This window comes from Thermobia domestica, chromosome 2 (genome assembly GCF_964235325.1).
Source record: "Thermobia domestica chromosome 2, izTheDome1.hap1.1, whole genome shotgun sequence".
Lineage (NCBI taxonomy): Eukaryota > Metazoa > Arthropoda > Insecta > Zygentoma > Lepismatidae > Thermobia > Thermobia domestica.
In genome coordinates this window covers 230,537,301-230,558,254 of record NC_137455.1, presented here as the reverse complement: position 1 = coordinate 230,558,254, position 20,954 = coordinate 230,537,301, and the positions used below count along the sequence as shown (strand labels likewise).

General features: G+C 33.9%; 1 protein-coding gene across 15 annotated transcripts in view; it reads right to left on the bottom strand.

Moving 5' to 3' along the window:
• Positions 1–312: 312 nt before the first annotated feature.
• LOC145678400 (CREB-regulated transcription coactivator 1-like) overlaps positions 313–20,954 on the bottom strand; it is a 783,526-nt gene continuing 762,884 nt past the window's right edge. For 13 of the 15 annotated variants that reach the window (XM_081748495.1, XM_081748498.1, XM_081748486.1 and 10 more), the window contains 2 exons: positions 10,269–10,491; positions 313–3,634 (listed from right to left, as the gene is read on the bottom strand). In XM_081748495.1, the coding sequence (XP_081604621.1) occupies positions 3,402–3,634; positions 10,269–10,491 (456 nt within the window). In that variant the 3' untranslated portion in view covers positions 313–3,401. The remainder of the gene's footprint in view (positions 3,635–10,268; positions 10,492–20,954) is intronic. The other 2 variants (XM_081748487.1, XM_081748494.1) reach the window with 1 other exon arrangement.

The following is a 20,954-nucleotide window of genomic DNA, read 5'->3' as shown; positions in this document are numbered from 1 at the left end:
AAATTTAATTTATTTGCTCCAATACGTTATACGTGGAAAACTCAATTACATCAATTGTACATTTTGATATAAAACTCCTACAAGAAACGAAATCAGGCTTTTGAACCTCATAATGAATGACCATCAAATACATTTGAGCACAATTGCTGTATTGGAACAAACCTTTAAATATTATAGTACCGTCATGTGAATTTTCGTCAAATTTGCTCTAACATTTTCCTTTTGACAAGTTGATGTGAACGCACAAATTATAAGTCAGTCACATATTGTGGGAATATGTTCAAAATATCACAAAAAGAACAATACATATGTACCAGAAAGTCATTTAATGAAAATGGCATATGAATAATATTAGTAATGGCAAGATAGTTCGCCATGATGATGAGCAGCACTGACAACAATACTGTACACAAATGAATTCGACTTCACAATAAAAATCGGAAGAAGTTTCTTAATGATAACAGAACAAATGGAAAATTAATTTAAGTGTTTCTTTCTAATTTTTTCTTTCATTTTTCGAGCAAATAATTAATAGTAATACAGTGACAAATCATATGCACTATTTTTTCACTTTCAATATTTCGTGAACAAAATTCGATACGCTTACCAATAAAACTGAACAAAACTGACATATTTTCATACAATTACATCTCCTGTATTTATTTATTATAGGGAAATTATATTGATAAAATGGAGAACTGAGTGCTATAAAATTTTCAAATTGCAGTGCAACTTATATTTTTCTTACTTTTAAAGTACATCTCGTTTTTTGTCTGAGTATTACCATTACGTCTTTAGCAGATTGAATGATATGCTGCACAAACCTGAAATTGAGTGATTATTATTTACTTTGAAGAAATTTGCACAGTGTAGAAATATTAATCAAGACAACAACTTTTTGGAAACATTAAGTAAAAACAGGTAATATAACAATTATAACCATATGATTGTTCTTTCTTACCCATAACAACATTATAGTACCCCCCTCCCCCTCGCGAGAAAAATAATACATAATTGTTTGTACTAATTGAAAGTTCAGTGGAAATCAAATTTCAGGCATACCACATTAAAACACCATAAGGTGGAACAAGCCATTTTTCATAAAGGAATCTGCGATAGAAGATCGAAAAAATCCATTTAACACACAAGGTCATTTTTACAATTAAAATCACAACTTATAACTATAAAAATTGTACAGCACTATACATTATGTACACTTCTAGAGGATGCTTGTTCACCTTTTGAGGAAGAAAATGAGTAAGAACTATTATTATAATGAAGAATTGTACTAGAAATATGTCCAAATGCGGTATCTTTTATCACTGAATATTTTTGGTAGAAAAGCATGGCAGAGTTACGAAAACTACTACATAAATAGATACCATGTTGTCATAACCATGATCAGCCACGCCAATTGTAGAGAAAAATAATTTGCTAATAGAAATAGGCATTTTTGGTCGAAGGATTATTTACACCACCCACCTCATATACTTAAAAATTAAAAACATTCGAGAAAAAAATAGATGTGTGTTTTCACTGATCACACGTAGAACACTTCTTACTTATGAAAAGAAAAAGGAATGGGAAATTATATATAAAAACCGTTATTTAATAATAATGTGGCAGATAACTACCACAAGTATAGTTCACATTTATTGTACAAACTACGGTTGAAGACCAACGAACATTCAAATGATCTGAAATAAATCTAGAATTGAAATTCCAATCACAAATATGCCAAAGTTACTAAGTACTTTTTGCAAAACACGTAATGTATTACTGTACATTCTAAAATTTACATGAACTCCAATTTAGAAAATGTTAAAAGGAAAGTTATCGTAACTCCTCATGTAAAAATGTTTCTACAGCTAACTGCAGGAATTCGTCTATATTAAGCCCTACAAGAAAAGATCTTCTCGTAATTTGTGCGCATTTTTTATATGATTATTTCCTATTGCACGTAATTTTTGGACATAGGTTCCAATGGAACAACATGTATTAAATTTGCAGCGTATGCAGCTTCCAGTCAGAACTTTCGCAATAACTAATTCCAACCATAACTGGCACAAATAACATGACATAAACCAATTTCATAATGATATTGAGTAAAAACTAACATGGTCTCCTTTACTAAATGTATTTTTTCTATAATTTAATAGATGCATACCGTACAATTCTTCTGCTGGAAGCAAACTTTTATTTACAGCAATTTTATTTGTATCATACACCTGATAAAACAAGAGCTTTCTTTTTATAATATGGTCTTCGATAATTATGACAATTACACGATTCGATAATAAAAGTCAGTCTTAGAAATTAACTCCAGACAATCACCTGAGAAGTGAAAAGTATAAACATAGGACTCTTTTTTTTAATAAGATGCTGTTATATTCATGACCACAACGTAATGATGTCAATGATTTAATCATCGAAATAAAAATTGATATACGTGTAACAACTTTAAAGGAAATAATTACGTCATTCATAAACTACTGCTTTTTTTATCTTCTACTAAATCTAAAGTACTTTGCCACGGTTTAACTCCTTATTTGTTTGATATAAAAATATTGAGCACAATAATAATAATAATAATAATAAAGATAATATTATTAATCAATTTCTCATAAACAAAAATGAGGAGAAAAGTCATTTTAAGAAAGAGCAGTAATTTCCTTTGGTTTTCACAGGATACCAGTCAAAAATTGCCTTCACAATTCTAACACTTACCATACATTGATATTATACCAGAAATTTTTTCGCTGAAAATCAGTTACGGTAATAAAAGCTTATATAATTGTGTTGTACTTTAATCGAAGTAAGATTGTTTATTCTGGGAAGAAAACTAAAAGGTCTTACAAAGCAGAAGTCATAATGCATGACTGACCATATTCTGCTTTCATTCATTATCTTTAAAACCTATTCACTTATTTTTGATTAATGTTAAACTTCTTAATAAGTGATCTCATTACCTTTCTAACAACTTACGTAACACAGTTTAGAAAAGTTACGGTTCCATCTATTACTCTTGTTCAAATAATACAAATTTACCTGCTGACCACTGGAATCGATAGCTTGATTTCAATATTGAAATTTTATGGAATTCTTACGTAAAAACTATCGTCTTTTTATCTTCTTGTATCCATGTTGTGTTCAATCTATATGGCAATCTTCTAATTATTGGAATACATGTCACAGTGTAAACATTCTTCATCAAACTCAAGCAGATGTCTGCTAACTTTCCTCTTCAGGTTCATCCTGACAGCTATTACCACTGCACATGGAACATATTAACAAATGTCATGGGTCACAGGGAACAGCTTTCACCAACAAGAAATAATGTAATAATAATAATAATAATAAAAAATCAAACATGTTCTGAGTTAAGATGTAACACTGCAACACTACAATCTATCTAGACGAAAGTTGTCTTCGGTGGCAGGGTCAGTCACTACGTTCATTTCAGGGTCAGACAGCATTTGTAAACCATCAAAGTCAATAGGTCCAAGTTCTTCCCTTAAAGTTTCATCTGACGTGAAAAATTCTGTATCAAATGTACCTGATATAGCTATCGCAGTCCCTAATTGTTTAACAAATTCCTGTCGAGACATTTCATCTCCCGTACTTGATGAAAAATCTGAAATGAAAAATTAAATACTACATACATAACGAAAGTACTAGAGGTTTCAAAAGTTATATATAAGTAATACGTGTCAGTACTATAGAATCGATAACATCATGCTAAACTAAAGATACGAGTACTCATCTGAAATACGATTTAAACTGGTTGTGTGTTCGTTACCTCGATAGCCAAAACTGTTATATACGAATTGTTCACAAAATAATGGAAAGATTTGAAGAAAAATTACATAACCCGCTTATTACGGCGTAAAACCACTGCTAGCCTTCAGAATAAGTCTGATTTGTAGTGAACGGAAGCATAAAACTCAAAGAGTGGTTTCTAGAGGAATATTGCTATCACTTTTCACGGAGTGAAACACTTAGTTTCATCAGATAGCATGGGATCAGAGCTTCAGAACTGAGCACAAGTGTTCAGGAATGTTATGGTCTCTGGATTGGGTGGATCACAAATTTTATAAGTTTATGAAATGAAGCCTTAACAGCTCTAGCAGTATGAACTGATGCACTGTCATCCTTGAAAATTGCATCATTGGCCGTAAAAATAACATGAACCATGAGATGCTCCATGGACCACAAGATCACCTGAAATATTCATAAAATTACTGGTAGTAATGTGTTCTGTACGCTTAATCACAGAATCCACAAATACTAGCTAATTGCGGCCCTCAGCATTACAGAGCCATCGTTATGTTTCACAGTAGGAAGTACACAGTTCGAATCATAAAATTCTACGGGCATCCGTTATATATAACGTAACAATTTTTTAAAAATATTTTTTATTCATTCATTCAGAAGAAAAAATACATGGGCATTCTACAAATTATTTACATTAGATCTATTATTATGTAATACATTTTAAATATTATTATATGTTAACACTACAAATAAAATAAAGAAAAGAGAACTCGGCACAATTTCCTTCGCTCTAAACAGCTGTTGGCGGTAATCATCGGTTTGGAGACTGCACAACCCGATAACTGATGTTCAGATTATTCAATTCGCACTGGATTGTGATTGATACAACAGGCTATTCCAGGTGCTAGTTGAGTTCAGTATCACTTGTTACCTTCGCTTTATGATGCTGAGTGGCCACCAAAATTACTTGAAAAAGCTCTCTGATTTCCGATTTTCCATATCTGTTTCTGAAACTTTCCCTGATATGTTACAGAAAGACTTAACCATGTTAACGGTGAACAAGACGAAGAAAATATGACAATGGCGATACATAAGTGATCAAAAGACAGCGCCTTGTGCGCCATTTCTTACGTGTGTATCTTTGCAAAATATTAAAGTGCTAAATTTCTGGAATGGTTAAAGATATCTTGTTGTATTTTGTTTCCTTTGAAAGATAATCCACTAACTAAAATGATATTCTTCCTTTGGAAATGTGTGTCCAAGTCATCGCACTGTATCCTTTTTCTATATTTTTTTATTTATTTATTTTATTTAATTTAATTTTTCGAAAATATCAATTTTCTTTTTGTGATCCAAATAACTAACGAACTCTTGCGCCGTGTGCTTATGCATTCAGAGGCACGTGTCTCGATCGACTACTACTCCTGATATTCAATCCAACCCGCCCTCCTCCTCCTCTCCTTGTCTAAAGCAGTCTGTGTGACGTAATATATTCTTTCTATTCCCATATTCCCATATTCTTTCTATACAAAATATTCCCATAGCTTCCTCAAAGCTGTTATTTGCATTTTTCCGTTCTTCAAAAACTGTATCACATCAAGCTAGGGAGATACATATTGTGATATCTATGGAATTGTCAATTATGGCAGTAGGTTTTGTATTTTCCGAAGTTTGTAATGCGAGCGCAAAGCTCTAAAAACTATTGACAGAAATAAATGGTATTCAATTATTAACTTCAATTTTTAGCAAATAATTGCAAGCACATGTTCTAGGGGCGTCATTTGGGCAGCACAGGAGGGTGTAATCCCCCCTCTTTTGAGTTTGATATCATATTGTTTGATCAAATGTATAGTAAAACACAGATATAAAAGGTGAAAATCTTATGTCGGCGGGAAATCTCCCCTCGGAACAAAATTCACAATGATGCTGCTTTTAGCAACTAACATATAGAGTTACGATAGCACATTACTAGAGTACTTAGATTTGGTTTCAAGAGTTAAGGTTTGATCCCAAGCCAAGTGCGTTCACAGGTGGACGATATTGAGAGAGAGAGCGAGAGAGAGAGAGAGAGATTCAAATATGGAGACAGAGAGGGATGATTCTCATATGCAAGTTTAGAATTGGAGAAAAAATGATCGAACAATATCCATATTGTCGAATTAAGGTGGAGAACTCTTTAGAGCATCAGATGATCGTGAACAGAGAGAAAATCTGGGGAATTAATAATTTAAAAAGTCTTCAGCTTGCGAGACGGGTTTCGAACCACGAACTCTTAGCTATCGAACCATGACATTATCCATTGAGCCAGAGGGAACTCTGCGCAATCCTTCATATACTTTTCCTTCAACTACGTTGAGAAACTAATAGAATGGAATATTTCAAAAGTTCACTCGGTAAGTGAGCCGTTGACATTGAACGTAGACCTCTTGTAACGTAGTTACGGCGTGCATAATGAACTTCCCCTTGTTCAGGAATACTTTTTAAGGGAGTAAAAGTTTGTGACTAAAGTGTTAATTGAGTTTTTTTTTTTTTTTTTTTGATAGAATTGCCTGATAAAGTAGTGCCAAGATTTTTTTTTTAAAAAAGCAATGGGAATGCGCATAAATGTGTCACTTGGATGCGATCCTGTAACTTTAAAATACAACGCATTTACGTCATTGTGTGTTAGATTAATAGTTAGCATAGGGATTTCTACGTGGAATGTCCCTAGGTTCGAATCCCGGCCGTTCTTATTGTTTTTGTTTCTTTTAGTTACACACATATTGTGCATTCCAGAAGTTCGATTTTGAATTAAATGTAATCAAAGCCAGTTTAAGCCAAAATTATATTCCAATATGAGACGTTTTTACATGCATTTCATTCTTCTCGTTCAACTCAACCATAGGTTAGTGGGCACCATGGAAACTTTAAAACTTTTTGTCTCCCTTGGGAGAGCTGTTTTATACTTTGATAAGGTCTTTTCTTCGTAACTGCATCTAAATATTCTATCCTTGGTCTTCCTCTTCCTGGTTTTTATTCTGCCTTTCCCCTCTATGAGCACGGTGATCCAATCGGAAGTCCGAATAAAATGGCCGAGCGTGCTGTTTCTTCTTTTTCTTATCATCTTATGATCTTTCGTCTTTCATTAGCTTCCTTTAGTATGTCTTCATTCCTTTTCCTTTCAGCCCATTATATATGCATTATTCTTCGCCAACACCACGTTTCAAATGCTTCCAGATTGGACATTTTCAGCTTTTCTCAATATCCACGTCTCTGACGTTCGAAAACGATTTACTAAGATACTGGTATGGAGCGCGGTGCTTTACAGATCAAACAACACATTTCTTGATGTTAGGTCCTCTTTTCCTGTTGAATGCTTGTTTAGCCTGCGCTATTCTTAAACTTGCATCTTTTTCACTTCTTCCATCTGAGGATATTAGACTTCCTAAATAGGGGAAGTCCTCTTTTCCTGTTGAATGCTTGTTTAGCCTGCGCTATTCTTAAACTTACGTCTTTTTCACTTCTTGCGTCCGAGGATATTAGACTTCCTAAATAGGGGAACGTCTTAACGTCTTCGATTTTCTCTCTATTTAGCCATACGTTTGACCCTTTCTGACCTGCTCTTATGCACTTCATCACTTTGTTTTTCTTATTTATCTTCATTTTGCTTGTTTTTTCCAGTTGGTTGTTCAAGTTTGAAAGTGCTTCCTGCAGGCCCTTTTCGTTCTCTGCTACCAGTGCTATGTCATCAGTAAACCTTATTGTGCTGAAAACCTGGCCATTTACTTTCACGTCTTTCTCGTTTTCATCAAAGATTTCTTTCATATTCTCATTTTGCGATAGCGAGGGATAAGTTTGAAGGAATTTAGCGAAATGTAATACAGAAAGGCAATTAAATTTATTGAAAACAAAGAGAAGAAGAAAACAGATTAGGAATTTGTAATAAAATAACAAAAGCGGCACCATAAAAATTATTAGAGAGACTTAAGTTCTGTTAGCTGAAAACTGGATAGAAGATGTGAGAACGAGGAAACTATTCGTTTGATATTGTACACAGCTAAAATTTGAATGTGAAAGATTATATGAAAAAAAAAAGTAAGAATTTGAAGGAAAACAGTTTTTGTTCAGGAGGAATAAAGGAGCAAAAGATGCAATTATTTCCATTGAGTAATATGTAAAAATACGTTTTTAAGAGAAAAGGAAGTAAGTTTGTATTGCTCGTTGATTTAGGAAAAGCCTTTCACTACATAGATTGGGTAGTCTTGAGCAAGGTAAAAAGATGGAAAGAACGAAGACTTGAAAGAAACTCATATGAGCAAACCATCATGATTTGGAACAGAAGCAGGAATGGTAATAAATAGTGAAGCTGGAGAAGGGATTTGAGCTACAAAGGAAAATGTTGAAGTTCATCCTGGTGTTGCTTCAACCACGCAAGAATAAATCTGGCTGTGTGTATCGGCGAAATGTCGTTTTCGGGAAACAACGTCGTTGTTGAACAACATTAATACTATATGATGCACCTGATCGTCTAAACTGTCCACAAAGAGTGCGTCCAGTTTTAGCCCAAATTTCGTCTCTCCATGAATTTGCCCGAACGTGATTGCAATCGATAGCTTCCGATACGTAGAACGTGACTATGAAGGAACCAGAGTGCACCGTTCCTGAGATATCGCGTTTCAAAAGCGTGGAATGTTACAAGATGGCGCCAGCATCGAGGTTGAGATCGACGTGGCACTTTAGTTTATGAAACTCAATCAGAAACATTCTTATCATCGGAAGCATTTTCAATGCGAAGAGAAACGTTAAGGACTATCGATGACCGGGCACAACAAGTTGTGGCCGTAGAGAAATACCAAACAATGGTGGCCATATGTGAACAAAATCCTACTGTACGTGCTCCAGACTCGCAACGACGAGCTTGATCAACGAGTTTAATACGATGCGGAGTTACATCTGTGACCACTATAACGTGATAGCTTCACACTTTATAAAAATACCCTTGATGCGTTAAGAGGCGATATCGCAGCTGCACCTCGTTACTGGTGCCATTTCGTGGCATCCCACACTTTGGAAGACGATAGCGCAGGAACGGTGCATCTGACCACTCTGGTTCCTTCAGAGTCGTGTTCTATGCATCGATGCTATCGCTTGCACTGAAGTTCGAGAAAATTCATGGGGAGATGAAATTGGGGCTAAAGTCTAATGCTCTGTTGGTCGCACTCTTTATTAGAATAATTCTTCCTTTGATATTAATAATGGAACCAACAGAATACTACGACTGATTAGTGTATCTTTCAGTTTAACGTCCCACGGTTATGCCCTTTAGGATAAGGGAGACGATGATTAAGGAAAGTGAATGATGGAAGAACTGGTGGGATTAGAATGCTGGAGGAAACGGGAATACTCCTAGAAAACTCACGGACACGGTGTTCCTCCTACAAATTTACTTGGCCGGGAATCGAACCAGGGGTCCTACGCGCCAGACGGAAGCGCTCTACTACTAAGCCACCAACTTCCCTTGATTGGGATGTAACAGGGACATCAGCCATGTAAGTGTATGTCCCCGTCATGACAGAAAATCATGAAACTGTGACTCACACTGGCACAGAAGACCTCCATGTTTAACAGGAATAAACAGGCAATGTGAATCATACACTTCTTCGGGCGTCCACCACACAAAAATCAGCTTGTTGTTGGAAACAAGAATAAAAGTTACTAATCGGACCACATCACTCTCTTCCAACCTGTCCACGCTTTATGTTCTTGGCATCACTTTTTTACAATACGCAATACTAGTATATCAAAGGTTTAAAAATCGTAATTCGACCACGGATGCTGAGGTTACGCACCTAATTATGATTCCAGAAATAGGTAGGCCGAGATGCTGATTGAGTTCTGACATCATATAACTGCATTATCTTACCCTACATCGTAATATCTTAATGTTTGGTGATTCCTATCAGCTAGGATTGTTTTCCCTCTACTATTCTTCTTTGATGATTTATTGCCTCGAGTTCCGCATCAGTTATCCCTGAGACAATATCAGTACATTAGATGTACCGAAAACAGCAGTCTCGAACATTCATACCACAATTAAGCGCACATGCACAATTTGACTTCTTTGAAAATCTCAGAGGTCTCCTATTTTGTTTGTTCAATGTCTGGTCTACTGCACATGGATCCGTACTACATTGCCTCATGAAATACTCAATATCACCCAACGCAGAACATATGACGGCAGTGAACGGATGTTCAGTTACTCACTCAACAAGATTACATGTTGAGGTACATGGGTGATTGCATTACTTTTATATTTATCTGTGTGTATACATAAAATAGCAAACATGTACATTTCGCAGAAGCTGCATCACCATAAAGAAGGTTGAGAAAGAGGCATCTATGGAATTAAAGCATTTGGAATAAAATTAGTACTACCAGCATAAAACTTCAAAACGCACCTTGGAGTCAGCCTATTTTCTGATGACCAAAGATAGCAAGCAATACAATAAAATTACCTGTGAGAATAATATCTGGTATGCTCGACGGAGTGTTTGGTGTTTGAGGAGTCGTTTGTTGTGTGCTTCCTCCACTTGGATTAACGGCAGTCGGCTGATTGTATTGTAGCTGTGAAGGAGATTGACTATAATAACCAGGATCTGTTGAATAATCTTGGTTTCCTACCCGTGTTCCTCCATCTTCTGGGCTTTCCTGCTTAATCGCCTTTAAAGAAAAATACAACTACATTCCACTAACACCCATTTATTCAGGTAACTGAAACAAACATTTTTGTAATAGAAAATACGATAATAGTAATAATACACAAAAGAGCGATAACAGAAATTATACTTTTAAGTTATTTTGTGATTACAAAATACGAATTACGTATCTGTGCTTAATTCTAAACATTCCAATTTTAAGTCTATAATTGCCTTTTAGTTCTAACGCTAAAATCATTTGGGCATTTTTATCACGACACAGAAAGGGTCAGATCTTACTCCAAAAATATCCTCAATTCTCTAGAATACGAAAGAAGTATCTGAATGATTTGACTTAACTCATTGTACGGACGGACGGTATTTAAATTTTGTGTTCTTAACTCACATTCCCAGAGCACTCTCTTTAATACTTAAAAACTTCGATCTGAATACTAACAAGGAAGGGTCACGCAGTGGCTCCGCTGAGATCGGAACGAGACCATTGTGTTTGCATTTTATATGTTATAACTAGATGGATCCCAAAGTTATACGTGCCACCGGGCGGAATATAGTGAGTTACAACATATTTTGTAATGTAAGAACTACAAAAAATTACCATGCAGAATAGTTTGAACCGTCATTTGTTCGGAAATGGTTGAGTAAGTGAAAAACTCTGCCAACACTTATCCCACCATTTTCAACGAGAAACTTTTTGTGGTAAGAAAAAAATACCCCAGGGTCCCCCGCGGGTTCCCAGATGGGGTCCAACTCAAAATTTTCAAATGGCAAGGGGGGTTAAGTAGCACATCATTTGAAATCTGTTGTAAAATGAAAGAAAATGCAGCAAGTCTCGACTCTCTACAACAACCGTGTGCAAAAGGGCGACGGGTCAAAGTGTAAACAAAAACTTAATTGGAAAGTCCATGACTACCCCTATAAATCGGAAACGGTAAGACAAATGTGGAAACAGGAAAGAAAGCGTGGCATTATTTTCAAAGCACAACATGAAAATGTCTTGTTCCAGAGTCCCCACATGGTCCCAGGTGGAGTCCAACTAAAAAGTTTCAAATGGCAAGAGAGGTAGGACATCGTTTGAAAGCTCTTGTTAAGTGAAAGAAGATGGAGCACGTCTCGACTTCCTACGACAACCCTGTCCAAAATTGCGGCGGGTCAAAATATAAGCAAAAGCTTAATTGAAAATCTATGGCCACATTGAATCCAAGAGACAGCTTAAAACCTATATCGAAAGGATAGGCATACCAAACTGCTGAAGCTAGGAAAACCAAATTTGGCATGAATGTTGATCAGTGGATGACGGAAAGATGCGAAATGTTCAAAAACGAAACGTCTTGAGTTCAAAATGCCGTAGTATGTATCGAACGAATGTCGAGCTCAAACCACTGGTGTTGGAGGTAATCCAATATGGCTGCCAGCGTTAAAAATGAGTTTTGTATATAAATATGTTATTTCTTGGAATACTGTAATTAAACCAACAAAGTTTGGCGCAACTCGAAGTACTGAAATGACTTACACATGGTTTGGTACTACTCGCCAATCTTGCAAATGATTTTTTTTTTTTTTTTGTATATTTGGTATTGCTTGGAGTATTGCGATCAAACCAACGAATGACATACAAATGTAACCGCCACGAATACGCAGTTACGAATTACAATAGAGCCACCCACCTACTGGTGCAGCAAGTCCTTTATGCATGAACTACGTATGACAAAATTAGAGGAAGTCAGAGTTGTGTGTTCATCGCATATTCGTTATATTAAAGTAAATGATGGCGAGGGAACCAAACGAAACATATATGTGTTGTTACCGAATGAAATTATAGTTGAGGTGAATCGAAATTCAATTGTTCTTTAATCTTCCTATTGTTTCTAAATATATAATAGAGAAAAATAGAGATTTAAATTTGTACTGTTATGAACGACATAAGTTTTAACCGGCCATCTTGGATTCGAGGTGGCCATAGTTTATCAAATAAGCTTTTGATTACTTTTTGACCCGCCGAAATTTTGGACAGAGTTGTCGTAGAGAGTAGAGACTTGATCCATCTACTTTCATTTAACAAGATCTTGCAAACGATGAGCTACTTAACCCCTCTTGCCATTTGAAACTTTTTAGTTGGACCCCACCTGGGACCATGTGGGGACCCTGGGACAAGAAGTTTTACCTTAAATTGTTGCACTTTGAAAATAATGCCACACTTCCTTTCCTATTTTCACATTTCTCATCGTTTCCGATTTATAGGGGTGACCATTGACTTTTCAATTAAGTTCTTGTTTACATTTTGACCCTCCGCCATTTTGCACAGGGTTGTCGTAGAGAGTCGAGACTTGCTGCATCTTCTTTCATTTTGCAACAGCTTTCAAACGATGTGCTACTTAATCCCTCTTGTCATTTGAAAATTTTGAGTTGGACCCCATGTGGGACCCTGCGAGGATCCTGGGCAAACTTTTTTATCCGAAAAAGTGTGTTCTTGAAAATGACGGGATACATATTATCCGAGTTTTCCATTTACCCAACCGTTTCCGATCAAATGATTCGGTCAAAATATTCTGCCAGCTTTGTAGTTCTTACATTACAAAATATGTTGTAACTCACGATATTCCTCTCGGTGGCACGTATAACTTTGGGATCCATCTAGTTATAACATATCAAATGCAAACACAGTTGTCTCGTTCGGATCTCAGCGGAGCCACTGCGTGACCCTTCCTTGTAAGTAAGTTACAAGTTATTCCATTTCTAACATTGTAGTGCAGAAATCACTACGACGCTGTTCTGTCCAAAGCATATGAACAAGGGAATGTCACTACTACGTAAATAGTCGGCACTGAGGGGTTAATCATGAACATTATATTGCTATCTAGAACTACGCACTTGGAAGGAGAAATAGTATTAGAACAATTAACGAGAATATTGTCAGTAGGGTATGTATGTATGTTCTAGGACACTTTTCCCCTCTACCCCTAACTGCCAAAAATTATGAAGCCGCCACTGACCATTACACTTTAACACAGAAGGATAGCGCAAAAGTGACATTGAGTATTGTCTCTGCACACAGGCTTTTATGACCTTTAAAATCATAAAAACTTACAATCTAAAATATATTTATTGCATCTTAATCTCTAGTTTATAAGCTTTCATTTGACACTTGAATCATGAAAATCCGTTAATAATTAGTTTTAAAAATTCAATGAGAAAGAATATAACAAATGCAGCATCTGCTCTGGAACAGGTGATCTGTCACTGGTTCATTTGAACGATTCCAGTACCAGCTCTGAACGACAAAGAGGTTTGTGCAATAGAAACAGAGAGAATGATAACGGCGAAGTAACGGCGATGTATTCGTCGCTCAACTTTTCTCTCGTAACGGTCAGCTTTCAAGCGAATACCTGTTCGCAGTTATAATCTTCATCGTTGGAGTTAGCATCTAGTTCCAAAACGTGCCACATACATGCGCTAGTGACTCTCTCTCTCTCTTTCATTCTCATCAGCACTCAGTGATACCAGAATATTAGAATTAAATACTAAGTTGTGAGACAAAATTCTAAAAACAGGGTGGGAAACTAATTCTTTTTAACATGTTTTTCCAGAATTGATAAAATTAGGAATTAAGCTTTGAAACTATTACCAATGAATTACCATCAAATAAGGTAAAGATGATAATTTTTTAACACGATAGCCAACCCTGTCATCAGTGGCGTATTGAAGGGGTGCTATTTTTAAAATCGTTATATCTCCGTTGTTTATTAACCGATTTTCAAAATTCAAACGGCAATCAATAGAGAAATAAATTTACTATCTTTTGAATATCTTGTAGGTTGCATAACTCAAAGGATATTATTACAAAAACTCTCTTATTTATACATGTATCTTTAAAATTCAAATGGCATTGCGTTTTGTATGTCTAAAGGTCTTAGTTTTATGGCTTTATAACCATAAAACTTAAAATCAATTAAGTATAATTTAAAACATACTTAAAATTACAAGTTTGGATACTGATAATGGAATCTTCTGCTCACTTCGTTCTCTATGGGAAACGATGATTTCTTAAACTCAGTCCATTGGTCATAGTTTAAGCTGAATAAACAACCATTAATTTCGAAGACGACTTCTGGGCTTTTTTGAACATTCTTAATGATTACATTGAAATTGTTAGTAAGAATAAATTTCTTTTGGGGCTCCATACTAACCACTCCATTTTTACTTCAGAAAAAAAATTTAAATCATTTTTGTGATTTTTGGATTCATTTCTAAAGTAAAACTGATGTATTTTATAACCATTATCTAAATCTTTTAAACCTTCATACTTAACAAACAGCTTATATTTTTTCATGTCTTTCAACACTTGCTCAGTATCATCATTATATCTCTGTGGTAATAACGTCTTATATTTCTCATCTAAATGTACTAAAACTCTTTGACCATACCGTTGTGTTTGAATCAATTTCCATAATGTTATTTCGTACGGTTTATCTTTTTCTAACTCATCTATGCGAAGGAATCTCAATGCTTTAATGTCATTTTTCTTATTCAAATAATTAGCCATAGCTTATTTGTTATAAGGAAAATGTTAGTTTTATGAAAAAATTCATAAAACCGCTTCCCATTTGAAATTTACATACAGAACTCAACAGTTGGATAATTATCTTTTAGACCAGTGTATTTGATTTTTAACCCGTCTTTAACGATCTCATCAGTCATTTTATCTGTTAAGTGTTTTGTAAATCTAGTTGGAAGAAAGACCTTAAACTCTTCGCATTCAACTAAAATGCTCTTTCCAAACTTAGTTTTAATCTTTTCCATTTTCACAATCTTATATTCTGTATCTAATTCTCTTAATCCAATAACTTCTTTCTGCTCAAGACTTCCAAGTTTATTTAAAAGTTCAATATGACTCGCCGTCGTGTTTATTGTATAGAAAATCAATGATCACTCTTCAATTTTATCTTTAAAAAACTTTTTAATCATTTTTGTTAATTTTAAAATAACGTTTATGGAAAACCTCTATAAACATTACAAAATATACATTTAACTATCTAAAACTCTTCTACTACTTTCTCATTCTTAGGGTCATATGTAAAGTTCTTTTGTCCAATTAAAATCGTATAGCATATAGTATTATCTGCCACAGCTTCTGCAAAGTCTACTTCAATCTTTGTTTGTTCTCTCATTTACCGATACATTCTTCCTCTTACTACAATTAATTACATACATTGGTCTATTATCTATAAACTCTTTAGGAATATAGTAAATTTCAGTATTACTACATGTTATTCTCTTAAATGCAGTATAATCTTCATACATATTAAAATAATCCCTGTTAGCAATATCTAAGTTTCTTGATTCTTTTGGAAATACCTCATTCCTTCCATTCTTAAGATATATATTCTTTACCTTACAATGATCGAACTTACTTGCATCTGCTGTTTGTTTACCACTTCTATCAGTTTGGAACATTACAACTACGAAATCAGGCATATCAAATTGTCTAGAATTAAATTGAGTAGTAACATCGAACTCCAAGAAAGAACCTAGAACAGTCTTTTGAACACACTAATAAGTATGGAATGAAAACATGATTTTAGGTTCTTTAAGAATATTCAACTTTAACTTGTTTTCGTAATTAGATTCGTATTCAATAATAGGCATTCTTATTTCCATATTCTTTATTGTTATTTTTCTATCATGAGGAGCTGTTGCACCTGCTCCTGTTCCAGCCCATTTGTACAAGACATCGTTATTGTTAGCTTTTGTAAATGTTATTCTCAATCCACCTTTGCACATAACCTCTTTATAATCACTTAAAAAGCCAGGAATTAATCTTAATGGGTACAAAACGCTAAAGTCCTTTCGTAGACCAAGTTTGTCATCTGTTTCAAATCCTGCTTGTTTTAGATATTCAACTTCTGGTTTGGAAATCTTTAATGTTCCAATAGCTGTAGATGTTATTCCAGGTAGTTCAATCTTATCTATAACAACTCCATGCTTTGTAACCTCAATTTGAGGAGAAGAATGGTAAGAAGTTATTTACAAGTTTTATAGTATCATTTGCACCAAATGTTCCTCCAGCTGATGCACCAACAACTTCAAAAGTCATATGACAATCTGCTGTGTGTGGATCTATGAACCCATCCCCCACATCGAAATCAAACTCAATATCTTTGTTAGCTTCATTCAAATTATTAAATGTTCTTGTTATGTTTAAAACTGTAACTCGTAACTCTCAATACTATCCATTTACTATAAAGAAAATCTTGAAAATGATTTTATGGAATGTACCCATAAAAGAATTATACATAATAACATTTAAAAACTTATAATCCCCATCCTAACTTAACCTTAGCATTTATAGCAGTACCAACTCCAAAAGCAGCTAATCGTTCACCAATTGATGCATCACTACTAAATGCTCTATTCCATGCTTTAGTATCTAGTTCCTTATCTGCAATGTCTTGACTCTGTATCTTTATTATCTCTGTAGTATATATCGTGTTTTTTACAAGCCTCATCTAATGGGTTAATAACTTTATTACCTCTTTCTAACCTTTCTTGTAGCTTAGTACCCGGACCACAGTGCGAAAATCCTGGAATATGTAATTCAAAGGGGAGTTTATTAAGTAATTTACTAACCCTTTTCCAAGCTTCTCATCATTCCAGAATCGTGGTGGTAATGTATTTAAGATCTTAATCAAATAACATATACCTTTCGGATCATTAGGAATAAATTGTGAAAGCTTATTATTAATCATACTCACTATACCTACTTTCTTATTATAAAAGTTATTATTACCAGCCCCATCTATAACTATTAACCGATCAATTAACTTTCTCACATCGTCCATCCATATATATATTCTTTAGGTAATTCGTTGTATATTTTTATTCCTTCCCCAGACTTTGGTGTTTTCTTTCTTGTTGGTGTTGGAGGTAAATATGGCTTAATATAATCATCCCAAATAACCTTGGTAATATTATTGTACTTAGAACCTCTATTAGATGCTACTTTTTTTTATCTCGATTATATTTTTGGAAGGCAGCATCTGATTCTATTATTATTTCCTTGTACTGTTCAAAATCATCATCATCATTATCTTCAATGGTTTTATTAGTATTCATCCTTAACAATTTCCATAGACCTTCCGTTCTTTTATAAGTTTTACCATTAATTATCAAATCATCATCACTCACTTTAACTTCAGAATTTCCTATCTTATTTATTATTCTTCCATCTTCTTAAACAGCTCATTCCAAATACACTATCATTTCTTCTACTATAATATTTTGTTGCAATCTTACCAAATGATTGTGCTGTTGTTAAAGGCTCTACTCCTTCGACTTTGTCTTTAATTTGTTTTTTGTTTTATTTCTCCTGTTATAGGTGTATCACTACTACTTGGAGGACTATCATAAGTTATCTTTTTAGGTGTTTCTAGTAGACTAGGATCTATTGAAGCCGTCTTATGTACAGCTGGAACAAGTTCAGTTATTAAATTTTTATTTTGTTCTGCTACTTCTTTGATCTCACTTCCTAAATTTTGGATAGCATCAATTACAGGTTGTTCTTGTGTCTTAAATTTATCGTATATATCTGCTTTCTTTCTTCCAAGATTTGAAGCCCTTTATCAAGAACTCCTTTAACTTAATCTTATTAATTTCTTTCTCATCCATTTATTATATAGAAAACGAACAAACGTTAAAAAACGTCAAAGAACGGCAACAAACGTCAAAAAACGTAAACCGTTAAAACGTCAAACGTTTAAGAAGTGTTTTATCTTGTTCCTATACTTGCCATTGTTTATCTTCCTCGTCGTATCAATTACTATAAAACCATAATCTTGCCAACATTTTGAACATCTCTTTAAATTTATCATAAGATATATCTCCTCCAACAAACTCGTTATACATATGTTTAAGATTAGTATCATCTTGTCTAAATACGCATAGGAAGTTAACGTTATCTCTTATAAGCTGTTTAGGTACTTTTTAATATGTCTGTGCAAGATAGAAACAGTCTAAATGTCTATGTCTACCTCTCGTAAAGTAATTTCTAACAGTATCTTGGTTCTCTAAAATGTAATCATCAAACACAACGACAGAGTATTTTTCACATTCATCAATACGTACAATACAATCATTACTGCTTAAGAACGCTGCTATTTGCTTCTTGAACTTTAGTTCTTCTTTTTCAAATCGTTCTTTTAATTGTTCATACTTTGGCTGATTCATGCTTTTAGAATATACGTAAAAGTAATTATTGTTTAACCAACCTGGCTGTAATAAGAAGTTAAATAACAGAAAAGTCTTACCACCACCAGATGGACGTACAATAAGACATCGAATATCATCAGGTATAAGTTCTCCATTTCTTTTCTTAGCTTTTTTTCTTTTATCATCTCTTTTACATCCCAATTAATAGTTTTCTTACTCATTTATTATAGAGAAAATTTTGATTGATTCGATAAATCGTCGGGTCCTTATAAGTTAAGCCCTGGATGCCAGCACCTTTTATGATCTTATATCTGTAAGATTTTCTATGATCTTATGCAACACATTTTTTATATATTGTTCATCCATTTCACCATTTAATGTTATCATCATCTCTAACTGTTCTTTAAATGAGTTAATACAAGTGACAATGGTTTTATATTCATCTTTTCTTTTGCTTATGTTTAACTTAGAAGACAAACCTGTTATTATAGCACTTCCAGTTGCAACAGATGTTGTTAATATTGAATAAATTGTAACGGGTATAAAAATATTAATAAACTCAGTTGTAGAAAGTATAACCGATAACGTAATCAAAGTGTAGTATGCATATCTAACAATTCGTAGTTTTCTCTTTTTCTTTAAGCTGTATTCTAACTTTTGGATGATATCTTCTATTAACTTGATTACTCTCTCTCGTGGAATATCTTTAGGTAAATCACACTCGTTCATTTATTAAATAATAAATGGCTAAGGTATTTAAGTTAACGAGTGATACTTCTGTTTTAAAGAAGAAACTCCATTAGGAATTTGATAACAGTAACAACTATTTAAGTATAGGACTAGTTGGGTTTTACAGTACATATCTAACTCCAAACGATACACATAATACGTTGTTTAAGTATGCAGATGAAATTGTTCATATACCAAATGGACAATACAGCTTAAAGTCTTAATGATTATTTAAAATCTCGCTCCATAAACAACGTTAAGAGGATCATATAACAAATAGAGTAAAAATAGAAACAGGTGATATTGATATCATGATGGGAAATTTAACTACTGTTCTTGGATTTAGGTTTTATGAATTTTTAGGAAAGAACAAAACATATTGGAAGTAAGTTAACAAAGTTTCATCCGTTCGATACAATTAATGTTCACTGTAATATAGTAGATGGTATGTTTGATAGATACGGAGTACACACATAGAGAAACAGGAATTATAGCATCTTTTAAAACAGATGCTGAGTTTAAACATAGTATTATTTACGAGCCTACTTATCCATTATTTTTCCCTATATCTAAAGACAAGGTTGATAATTTTGAGATAACGATAACAGATGAGAATGATTCCTTAATTGATTTTGGTGGAGCTACAACAACTGTACTTTTACAAACCAAGATTTTCTCTTAAATAAATAGGAAGATGTGTTCTATTAAAGGTTGTATGTTTAGTGTTCCTTACAGTGAACTAAAGGATTCAAATATCGATCATATATTAACAAAGAAACAACGATAAATCCAAGAAAATTAAAGAAGGTAAAGAAATGGATTTAACTCTAACTACTGCACAAATGAAAAAAAGATTAAGAAAAAGCATATGGGTGGTTTTATCTTTACAATTCCAGACATTCTAGCAGCTTTAGGAGCAGTTGGTTCATTAGCAGGTGGTGCAGCAGCGATTACTAAAACTACTTGATGCTAAGAAAAAAAAGAAGAACTTGAAGAACAAAAATGGCACAATATGGCTATAGAAGAAAAACAAGCAGCAGGTACACCAAAGAAGTCAAGAAAACTAAAACCATTAACCAACTTCAATATAGAGAGGTTGGTTAAAGAATTAAAGATAAAACGATTTAGAAGTGTATTTATGAGTGACGAACTTCCACAAAAACCCTATGTAAATGAGTGTAGTATAGTTAACTTCGATAAATCAGAAAACATTGGTACTCATTGGATATGCTATTGGAAAGACAACAACGAAAAGTACGTGTTCGATTCTTATGGCGGTGTTCCTCCTAAACAACTAGTACAATATCTTGGTACCAAAAACTTATTTTACAATGATGAACGAATACAAGACTAATTCAATTACATGTGGTCATCTTTGTGTTAAGGTTTTAAATCTTCTAAATCAAGGGTATTCTTTTACTGATGTTATGTATATGATTAAAAATGATTAAATATTATTAAGTTTAAGTGCTTTTATGGTTTGTATCCATAGAAGTTTTGTTTAAGATAAATATGGAAGCTATACACAATAGATTTTTAGATTATTTTGAGAGG